Below are 11,976 nucleotides of genomic sequence, written 5' to 3' on the forward strand. Positions count from 1 at the left end.
AACAATTTGCTGAGTTAAGGGACAAAGTATAAAAGAAACTCCAAGTTATAAAATTATGGATATGATGTTTAAATTTTAATTTTCTCATAACTGTTACAACAAGGGTCTGTGTAGTACAACATCTGAATTACCTCAACTGGCAACCACACTTGGTACAGACTTCAAAAAAATATCTCAATAAATTTGCTGGGCTAAAGAGACCAAGAACTTGTAACTTTTTAAAACATGACAGCAAGAGCCACATTGCCTTGTCAGTCTCAACTGCAGGCTGAATGATGCTAAGGAAATCACAGGGAAAAAAGATTTTATGTTGTTTTAACACACTGTTTGTCCTATTTTTCTGGAACATTAATATATATGTTTTTAATTACTGATGAATGTACAGAAAAATGCAGTGTTTCAAACCACATAGAAATTAAGTTTCAATGACAACATGTGACTGATTAATGTGTGATAAAGTCTGCTAGTCTTATAGTTAAGTTCCAAGAAACTAACTTGTTCATTACCTACAGGCAAAAAAATGGAACAAAATATTTTTTTTGCCCAGTAACATATAAATGTATGGTAAACAGACATACCATGCAGCAGCCAGACCTTTGATCTATTTCCCTGGCCTGCCATACTGATTGGAAAGCCTACTGTATACATTCAGAACATAAATCACAAATTGTGATTTCCACTGAAGATGTACATCTTCTCTTGCCCCTTACCCCTTGGGCATCTTTTCATGGGGGGGATCCAATTTAGAGGAACATTCTTGACTGGTGTAGAAAAAGACATGAATTGGAGAACCTGAAAATTGTTTATTTTTGCATTCCTGATAAAGACAGATGTTCAAGATGGTATTTTAAGTTTAACCCAGTAAATACAAAGGCATCAAAGAGAAAGAATTGGAGATGCATTCTGCTGTTTAATAATGGTGCCAACACAGTGACATTGTCTCCGTTTTAAAATGCACTTAACATATTAAAATGGAAACTATTTTATTAACACCGAGTTAGAGTCCATTTCCACACTATGAGTTGCATGACCCAGCCAGATTCCCACAGTACCCTAAATACAGCTTTAATACCAGTATATTCTTTTTTCAGTTAGTAAGGAAAAAAAAACCAAACTGTTAGGACTATATTAGTAAGATGTGTTTTTGTAAAATTGACACTCAAGACTAAATCGAACAACTGTATGATCACCTTAAGTTTCTTCCTAGCATACCATATACAAGCCTTTCATTTCACTCATGTCTGAAATTACGTTGCAAATTCCCTAAGGCAAAAACCGAGAGTGAAATCCTGGGTTACTGAAGTCAATGGGAGTTTTGCTACTGACTTTAAGTAGTTAGTCTACTTTTATTGTGAAGCACCTTACTTGCTTTAGGAATTTTTTTTCCACAATTCATCACACAATTACCCTTATCATTAAGTATTTTAAGAAAACCAAGTATTTTGGTGTCTGATACTAACTTCCAAATTCACTGCCTGTCATATATCCAAGTTCCACTTTAAAATGTTTACCTTCCCTAGCTCAGAAATAAAAATAGAGTAACACATACACATACACCTGTGTCGGGAAAACATCAGTAAAATCTGAATCCTGAATCATACATCTGTAAAGAGAAGTGATAAAATACAACACAATCCCAAAATCAGCTACATTAGAATTGGCTATGTCCCCTTATGTAGATCTACTCTAAGATGACAAACTGGTAGGTGGGCCAAAGTTAAATAGCCTAAAGAACATTAAAATATGTTTTTTTCTTTCCCTTACAAAAAATGCAAGATCTTAAGAAACTAAGCTTCAAATGATGTTTATGTATTCTACACATCACATTTAGCATTTAAATTTATGGTAAAAGAACAACTTCCAGGAAATCTTATGCAGATTGAATAAGCGTACATGTTAATAGAACTCTGCTCACAAATTAATTAAATGAAAGAGTAACTTCTTCACTCTACCATACTGTAGGTTGAGAAAATATAATAATCCCTAAGACTGTCAAAACAAGTGACTGGCAAAACCACATGGCTTGCTAGTGACCAGCAATCCTGTCATAGATAAGAGTTAAATATTGCAAGGAAACAGAAAAAAAACCAACAGAACGGAAACGTACAGTACAGTTCTTGGTAATTTGTTCTGTTTTGTTTCATTTTGTTTGAATTTACACTGCTAAAATTTCAATTTGAAGGTCTTTATGTAATTTCAGTGAGAGATGCACATATGAAGGTCAAGATAGCTCTCGCTCACACAAAAGTTTCTTGTTATATTCTCAACGGACACATTCTCTTAGGAAAAAATTCCCATTGATTTCATTAAGAGTTAGGTGCCTATCTACCTTTTGGGGATCTGAGCCACAGCATCTTAGAAACACTCAATAATATTTCTTCCTTTTTTGTATTAAGGAGTGTTTCTAAGATGCTGTGGCTCGGATCCTCAAGAAGTAGTAAGACACCTAACATATACGAGGGACTAATCATTATATAAGGCACCCTCTATATGAGGAAATAATCAAGTTAAAAAACAAAAACAGTGACCTGCAATCATACAAGCTTTCAATATGCATCAACCAAATCAAATTCTCAATGAGCAAGGAAAGAGAGAGTCAGGCTTGACTGCAAACAAGCCAAATGCAGTCATGAGCTCCTTGTGAATATGAATTCTTTCTGTGTCACCAAAATCAATTAGGGCAGGGAAAGAATCACGAGTCCCATCCATTTGCATCCAACAGAACAGGGCACAACGCATCCCCGGCATGCGTGTCATTTTGCTCAGCATGCACACTTTGAGGCAGACAGTGGGAAGTGGCTGGGGCTGTGATACCATAACAAGGATCGGGCCTCTTGCAGTTCCCCCGCCACCTGCACTGGGCACAACAACATGCAGGTGTTTTTGCCAACCTGTGCAATAAAACATATTTTACCTGTGGAGTCGAATATAATAGGTTGGCAGTTTTTGTTGGAATTCCAGTTACACTTCAGCACTTGGCCTCCTTCTACAATGTCAGGCTGGGAAGTGTTTGCTTTTGGAGCACCTACCAGAAGAAATGTCCTATAGTAACAAGCAAAAACAAAAAGAGAGGTTTCAAGAGCAAAGTCACTGTTAATTTATTTCAACCAAAAGTCTTAGACACAATGTTTAAATCTAGATCAAAACTATTTGTGTGTCAGCTGTTCATATTGGGGTGTTGTTTTGGCCCTCTGTTTAAATAAAACATATTCTGACTTGCACACAAAACCCAGAGACAGCTCTCAGAAAAAAACAGGGATGTAAATTTAAGAGTTTTTGGTGTACTCTGAAGATTTCAAACAAATATTTTAACTTTAACTATTTTCTAGGGCATAACTAGAGACAATTTAAAAACCTTTGCTAAAAATCCAGTGTTTCTTGGCTTAAAATGTCATCACTAGGGAATCACTCGAGTAGTAATATTTTTTAAAACTATGATCTGGATGAATTCCAGTTAATGAGAACAACACATTTGCATACTCAAATCCATTAAGTACTAATCCTATTTCTCAGTAAATCCATTCTACATTTAGAATCTCCTCCTGATAAGAATATTCATGTTTGCATTCCAATCAGTGGTCACTATAGGATAATATGCTTAGAACCTGCAGTTTAAAAATGTTCTCTCTTACAGTATTCTCTACTTATATGCATACCAGATGCCTCCAGAAACTGGATTATTATAAACTTGAGGGTTTGGGGGGGTTTTCTACATTCCTGAAGACATATTATTAAAATAAAAAGAAAGAAAGAACAAAAAAAAAAAGCCTCTACCCTTATTATCAAGGCATCTTACAATGGTCTACCTATGCACAACAGAAACATTTAAGAGAAAAAGGAACATGAAAATTATATAATGACACCTTTTGAAGGAATACGCACAAATTAAAGAAATGAAGACCAACTGAGCAGGTGGTGACTTGCCCCAAATTATTCCCAGCTGTTTCTGAATGTGTAATATTTAGAATTTCAAGACAGCAGAAGTTTTTATAAAATGAAAGCAACTTTTAAAATTATTTTTTAAAAATCCCTGTGAGATTTATTAATAAAGGAAATTAAGTGTAGCTGGAATACATGTTATGCAGACATTCAACATTTTAGTAATTCATTTGCCGGGGCAAATAAAATATTCATAGATTTATCACCACAATAAAGAGCAAAAAAGTCAATTTCATGTATGAGCTGGTAAATTTCCATTAATGTTATACAAGACTTGTATCATATAGTCATATGTGTTTTTGTAAGCCTTTTTTGTGGGAAAGAGTATTAATAATTTCCATGAGTGAACACAGAATAAACTCTGACACTCTTCCTCTCATAGCAGACAAGAGGCTCAAAGACATAGTACTGCGGGCCAGACTGTAAATCCCCTACTCACACTAGCAGGCAGTTACGCAAATAGTTCTGTTGAATTAATCACTCACCAATGTAAGGTGAGAAGTGTGAACTACATGGGCATAAAAATAAACCAGGAAACAGACAGGTATTTTAATATATTGTTATGCTAGAAGCAAAAGCAACACAACATATGTGATCCTCCCTAACATGATTTTTGTAAGAGTTTTTTAGTCTCAATAAAATAGTGCTCATTTTCCCCTCTGTCTTGTGGTGTAGTATCGTAACATCTATGCTAAAGAAGGAATTCTTTAATACTCGGATGGAAGACTAACACTTGGCACCTAGAGTTGGACATTCCTATTATCTAGTCTCATAACCATAACATCCAGGGGGGATACAACAAACTATAAAATTGCTACTTTTGATTTTGGGAATTACTAAATTAGCTAGACAATTCAACAAGCTTTAGCGGGCCAAACTTTACTTACTCTCTGTTATCATTTAACTTTGCTAACTCAAGTTAAAAGTATGTGATCAACAGCTATTCTCCAAAGCAGCAGCAAAAGTTCAGAAGTAAAGCAACCCCCCCTCACAAGTTTGACAGAAACCATAAAACAAAATCCAAGACTAATTTCACTAAATGCCTTTTGCTAATCATGATGCAAAACACTGCTCTTAGATTTCTGCACCACAGCTCATTGCAAATATCAGGCAGCTTGTTGTTCATCGTTAGTTCTTCTCCCACGTAGCAGCCGAGAGAATAAACAAGCTTTCATCCCTGTATTTTTATACTGTGACACTTCTGTTTATCATATAAAATCATAGGTCTGAACCTGTATAGTGGACATTAATGGGAGATTTGCTCTTTACTTCAGTGGGCAACTAATTAGTTCCCATATTGGGGACCACGATCTGGCAAGAATATTTTATAGCTTAACTTTAAGAATGTGAATAAACACAGGCTAAATCTGCTGTACTGAAGCTTAAATTTTGTTGAATCAGGGAAAGATTTCATAGATTTCATAGACTTAGATTTCATAGACATTAGGGCTGGAAGGGACCTCGGAAGATCATCAAGTCCAGCCCCCTGCCCAAAGGGCAGGAAGTCAGCTAGGGTCATAGGATCCCAATTTACTCCTGAAAGTGTTCAATGTAGATGCTTGAACCACCTCCGATGGCAGGCTGTTCCAGACCTTGGGGGCTCGGACAGTAAAGAAATCCTTCCTTATGTCCAGCCTAAAACGGTCTTGCAGTAGTTTATAACCATTCAACCTCGTCATCCTTTGGGGCGCTCTGGTGAACAAACGCTCCCCCAGATACTGGTGGTCACCCCTGATAAACTTACAGGTGGCCACCAGATCGCCCCTGAGCCTGTGGTTTTCCAGGCTAAAGAGCCCCATAGCTCTCAGCCTGTCGTCGTAAAGTCTGTTTTCCTGACCTCTGATCACGCGCGTGGTTCTTCTCTGGACTCTCTCAAGCTTCTCCACATCCTTTGGAATTGTAGGGCCCAAAACTGGACGCAGTACTCCAGCTGCGGCCTCACCAAGGCCGAGTACAAGGGGAGAATGACGTCCCAGGATTTGCTTGAGAAGCATCTATAGATGCAAGCCAGTGTTTTGGTCGTTTTACTAGCCGCAGCATCGCATTGCAGGCTCATGTTCATCTTGTGGTCAATGATGACCCCCAAGTCTCTTTCTTCCGTAGTGCTAGCCATTTGTAGCACTGCTGAACATATTATAAAATGCACATATTTTGACTGTATAAAGATTTGGAATACTTAATTTTTAATGGGTACTGTGCAAAGTAATAGGAAGAAAAACATATTTTCCAGGATATTCAGATGTGCTTCATTTGGCTGATGATCTGGAAAGTTAGCTCTGGGTATTAAATAAAAGAAAGTTCTTTTACAGCAAGACAGTAGGAGGTCACTTTAACTCCCATTAAAATTAATGGAAAAATTCCCATAACTGACTCTAGTGGAAGTCAGATCAGAAAATATCCAGGTATTATTTGCTTATACTGTATATTTACCAATCTACTTGTAATTTCTTATGCGTGCTCAGCAGCATTTTTTACCCCAAAAGCAAAACTCCTGCAAGATGAGGGAAGCAGAAAAGATGTTGCAATGTTTACAAGTTAAGACAGTGCAGCCTCTCTTTATCTGAAGAAAATGAAAAATGCAAATTAGGCGAAAACTTTGTAAAAAGCGTTGGTTACTTAATGTGTGATGATTTTGTAAACAATTTCTACATGCTAACATCAGAAGAGGGACAGAAAATTCCCCAATGTAAGAGATATAAAAGTTGTTTTGCATGGATGGAGGAGGGAAAGAACGGGACAAAAACTGAGACACAATAAAATAGAGTATGGTTGATTACTATTACACCAATTTTTATGGCTTGATGAACTAACATCTCTGTGAATCACAAATTATGTCATGCTTAATCCAAGGTGTCAATTCAAATTAAACTGCAACATCTTCATACAGTGCACATCCATATAGCATTTTTCATCTTTAGAATCTTTAAGTGCTTCACAAAATGCACAGCTACAGCACTTATAAAATATAATGATTGCCTTTGGGAAGGATAGTAGAAAGTGAGACAAATGAGCTTCTTCCCAAGACTATGGAAAACAGATATTCTGATCACGTGGCATAAGTCATCAGAGCAAACTCCTGTTCTTTTGAAACATGTCACAGAAATAATATGGACAGATTTTTTTTTAAAACCAAAAGGCTCCTTTTTTACAATATGATAAAAAACACACATACGTGCCTAGATTTGTGTGTTTACCAGGATTATATGCCCAGATAAGTCATACAGAACCAGAAAGAAAATTGGCCATATGGGGCATGTCCACACGAGCACACACATGCACTTTGAAGTGCCTCAGAGGCTTTTGAAGCACTGCAAAACACACCCTGTGTATGTGATTTGGGTCTCTGCACTGTATAATTGCAGTGCGGAGCCAAATTTAGATACTGGGAGATCCCAGCAACAAAACAAAAAAGGGCACTGAAAAAAGTGGGACAGTGCACATGGCAGCAGCATGTTCCACCCAAAACGGGAGCCTGGCCAGCCAGATCCATGCTCTAGCTGCCAGCTGGGCTCCATGTGTCCATATTGCTGCTACTGCAGTCCTGGGAAGCACCAGGACCACAGGTAAAGCAGGTGTGGCCAGCCCAGGTGCTGGCCTCAGCTTCCCCTACCCCATTCAGGGCAATATGTCCCACGCCACAGTAAGCGTGCAGGGGCATTTCCCAGGGACAACTAGCAGTGGCACAAATTTGTGCCCTGCTAGTTGTTCCCGGAGAAATGCATGTACGCGCTCATCTGGACATGCCCCTTAATCACAAAATCTGTGACTCTCTCCTTAACTACAAGGACATGCAAAAACAAGGAAGGAAAAAAGTTACTTGTCCCAGAAGTACCTGCAAGAAGAGTTTAGCAAAGCTGGTACATGCCCAATCTGTGTACACTCTCCTAGTAACTGTATGTGCACGTCTACCTTAGTGGGTCTCTACTTCACAAAAGATGGCCCTTAGCGTCCATTCAGTGTGCATGATAAAGCTATATGTTTTCAGATCTCATTCAAAAGCTAGCTCTGCAGAAGGAATTGTGCAATGCTTAGCTTGGGCCTAAGGAAGCAAAATGACTCCTCCACCCACTGCCCTCATTGGCTTTGGCTTGGCATATATTTGAGGGGCTAAAGAATGACCGCCTCCTCCCTCCTGGGATTTGAGCCTATTGTTTCACTATTTCTACGGAGGAGGGTGTCTAGATAAAAACCAGGCTTTTACATCCTTCTAAACCAGTGGCTCTCAATCATTTTTGTACCAAGCCGCCATTTGTAAATATTGATCGCCAGTTCTGACCTAGTGCCCCTCACTCCCAACCTGCTGCCCACCACCCCTAGTGTGGGGGCAAGAGAGGTGCGTGTGGGGCAGGAGGGGCCCTAGGCAGCCCCTTGCAGGCTGGAACTTTGCCAGCCTGCAAGGGAAAAGGCTTGGTTTCCCACATTTTTCTCCTTTAAAGGAGAATCCATGTTTAAAGTTTGTTGATCCATTTTTCAGGGGTGTTGGTTGTGAAATGCTCCCTCTGCCTGATGAAGAATGTTTGTACCTGAAAGCTTGCAAAGAAGAATCGTTCCAACTATTTTAGTTGGTCTAATAAAAGGAATCAGGACTTCCCCAAAGGACCTTGTCTGTTTTGATCCATTTTTAAAGTTGGTTCGGGACCCTTTAATATATATATACACATACACACATACATACATACACACATACACACATTTTTTTTTTAAATATATTTCGTATTCCAGGTCAAATTAGCCTAATCAGTTCCAAATCATATCAACTGAGCAGAACTCATTCATTCCAAACACCAAATGGACTGAGCAGGCAGCACTCAATCCTTGCCAACATCATGTTGTACAACCCACCAGCGTCCTCCATCCTGGGCCTGTCGCCCCAGGACTTCAGACGCTCCCAAATCTGTTGGCAGCACCCTCTGCACAGGTCCAAGTCCAGAGGAGGTTTTGGGGTTCGGATGCCCGTGCTACAAGCTAGCATCCTCCATCCCAGACCCTTTAGTCCCCAGGACTTCGCAGGCTCCCTATGCTTGATCCTAGCCACTGAGAGGCCGAGCAGTGACACTTTCAGATATTCTTGTGACCGTGTGACCCACTTCTGAGTTGGGAAACGCTGCCCCAACCCACGGGCTTGCCCTGCGCTGCTGGCCACAAAACGCAGCCCTCCCAGAGGGTGCAAGCAGCCCAGCCCTGGGGCCTGCTCCTCTCTCCCACGCCCAGAAAGGAGACCAGCCCTGGGGCAGGGGCAGGGCAAGGCTCTGCCCTGGGGGCGCTGCTGCCCTCTCAGCCCCCCGCTGTCACCCCCAAGTGCAAACTTTCTGGAGGCAAAACCCCGGGGCCGGGGGGCGCGGACTCACGAGGAGGGGTCCGGGGCGAAGAAATCCACGGCGAAGCCGAAGTAGCTGCCCTCGGAGCCGGAGTAGACGGCGGGGCGCTCGGCGTCCAGGTTGAAGGCGCTGCCCGGCGCCAGCCCGCGGCCCAGCAGCAGCAGGAGCGGCAGCGGCGGGACGAGGACGAGGCAGAGGCAGGGGCGAGCCATGGTCGAGTCGGATCGGGTCAGGTCGGGCCGGCGGGCGCTGCCTGTTTTGCTCCCTGTTCCCTCTTCCTCCAGGCGGGGACGGGGGCGGGGAGGAGCCGCTGTCGCCTCCCCTTGTCCCTCCGGCCGATGCGAGGCGCCGCCCCGCGCGGGGAGGGCAGGAAGCGGGCGGGGAGGAGCGCGGGCCGGGCCGGGGCTGCTTACCTCGCTGGCCTCGTCCCTCCCCTGTCTCCGGGAGCTCCGTCTCGCCCAGCCTCTCCCGGGCTGAGGGCCCGGCCCTGGAGGCGCAAGTGCGGGGAGCACGGCTGTGGCATCCTTCGTGTGCCCCAGGCGAGGGGAGTTGCAGCCTGCGAGCAGGGGCAGGCCGGGGGTTGGTGGGCAGCGCTCTGCCTTGCCCCTGCAGGGCGCACACACGTTACTGGAGCCGCTCTGCCTTGCAGCGTCTTCATCTGAAGCCTCCTGCCGCAAGGGCTCGGTTTTCGCAGGATCCAGCCCTTTGAAAGCGCCCTGCAGCCGGGCACGTCCATGTAGTCACAGATGCAGGGTGTTTTCAGGGGCAAAAGCGGTTGCTTCTGTCTGCGCCGGCCAGGACACCCAGGCTCCTTTCTGGAGCTGGGAGCAGGGTGTCCTGGTAGCAGGGACAGAGCTGGTGAGCCCCCGCACATGCCAGCGGCAGCAGCAGGGCAGCCCAATGTGGGGGGGGGCACATGCCCCTCTGTGTTCCCCCACCAGTTGCCTATGCATCCTGGGATGCTGGAGGACTGCAAAATTGTTCATTTTATCATCCTGGGGTGGACTGAAGTTGCCCTGACACAGCTGGATTGCAGGGCCCTGAGTTAAACTCCTGCCTAACAAGTTGTAACTTTGAGAGGTGTAGAGGACACGGTGTGAGTGAACAAGCTTTACTGCAGACACTGGCAAGTTACGTGCCCCTACTGGGGTGGAAGTGGAAATTGTAGCTTCACCCTTAGCTTTATATGCTTATTTGGCCCAGACTTAGCCTCAAGCTGGTTAGAGGTGTCTGGTGTAAAATAGGGGAGGAAGGTGACTTGAAGCCCTTCCTAAAAAGCTATCCAAGGAATAGAGGGTGCCAGTAGAGGTATGGGGCGCCTGTTCTGCAACACTGTAATCACAGCACATCGGAGCAGACTTGGTTAATCATCCTCTAGCAGCGTCAGTGTCTTGTGTATGCAGCATCCCAGCACTTCAAAATGGTGGCGGGGTGCTTTAACTAAAGCCTGTCAAACGAGCTTTAGTTAAAGTGCCCCTACAGCCATTTTGAAGTGTGTGGGACGCTGAAAACACAGGACACTGAGGCCGCCCACAAGATGTTGTGGGCGCTTTAATTAGAGTGGCTCCCGAGAGCCACTCTAATTAAAGTGCCTACCCCCTCCCCCGCCCCAAGCACGTTGTAAAGATGCCCAGAGTAGGGCAAGGCGTAAAATGCCATTGGACTCCAGACAAGAAAAGCAAAGGAGAAAAAATAAACTTCCAATTCTCTCATGGTGGGAGGTGACTAGAAATGTGCCTTGGAATTCCACAGGCCAGTGGTTCTCAATGATTGAGAGCCACTGGTTTAGAAGGATGTAAAAGCCTGGTTTTTATCTAGACACCCTCCTCCATAGGAATACTGAAACAATAGGCTCAAATCCCAGGAGGGAGGAGGCGGTCATTCTTTAGCCCCTCAAATATATGCCAAGCCAAAGCCAATGAGGGCAGTGGGTGGAGGAGTCATTTTGCTTCCTTAGGCCCAAGCTAAGCATTGCACAATTCCTTCTGCAGAGCTAGCTTTTGAATGAGATCTGAAAACATATAGCTTTATCATGCACACTGAATGGACGCTAAGAGCCATCTTTTTTTTGTGAAGTAGAGACCCACTAAGGCAGACGTGCACGTACAGTTACTAGGAGAGTGTACACAGCACCCTGGGGTGCCCTGAGAGCCTTTCAAGGGTGCCACACAAGGTTAACCCTCTTAGGTGTACAGACATGATAAAATGAGATTTCCAATAGGAATCCACATTCTGACCTTTTGTGTTCTTTCTGAGTTCTCTGTAACAGGAGTATTGCTCTTATTATTTTTCTGTAGTCTAAAAGCAAGTGAAAAATAAAAGCTCGCATTTTTCAAGGGGTACCTTGAGTCTAAAAAATGGTTGAGAACCACTGCCGTAGGCAGGCAAATGTTGTCCAATATATTTATTTAACAGCAAAAGATCTATTAGAAAGGGGGAAATATTTAGATTTAGATTACTCCAGAATAGAGGAGAGTCTGGGGAACTTCAAAACAGGTGGGTGAATGGAACATGTACTGGCAGATTAGATCCAGTGTGACAAATACAAGGCCATATACACTGAAAGGAAAAGCTTGAACTCTGTAAAATTTAACAGATCCAAATTAATGTCAGCCCCCTGCAAGAAAGGCTTTGATTTCACTGTGAACAATTCAGTGGGAACCAGGTGTACACAAAGGTACACCAGTGTTATAAAAAATAAGTAGATGGAATATAATTT

General features: G+C 42.9%; 1 protein-coding gene across 1 annotated transcript in view; it reads right to left on the reverse strand.

The window, feature by feature from the left end:
• Positions 1-9,570, reverse strand: part of ITGAV (integrin subunit alpha V) — a 79,925-nt gene extending 70,355 nt beyond the window's left edge. The window contains exons 1-2 of the mRNA XM_006275625.4: positions 9,288-9,570; positions 2,915-3,042 (exon numbers count right to left, since the gene is read on the reverse strand). Coding sequence (XP_006275687.1) covers positions 2,915-3,042; positions 9,288-9,469 — 310 coding nt within the window. The 5' untranslated portion in view covers positions 9,470-9,570. The remainder of the gene's footprint in view (positions 1-2,914; positions 3,043-9,287) is intronic.
• Between the last annotated feature and the right edge of the window lie 2,406 nt (positions 9,571-11,976).

The sequence above is a fragment of the Alligator mississippiensis genome, chromosome 4, assembly GCF_030867095.1.
Source record: "Alligator mississippiensis isolate rAllMis1 chromosome 4, rAllMis1, whole genome shotgun sequence".
Taxonomy (NCBI): Eukaryota; Metazoa; Chordata; order Crocodylia; family Alligatoridae; genus Alligator; species Alligator mississippiensis.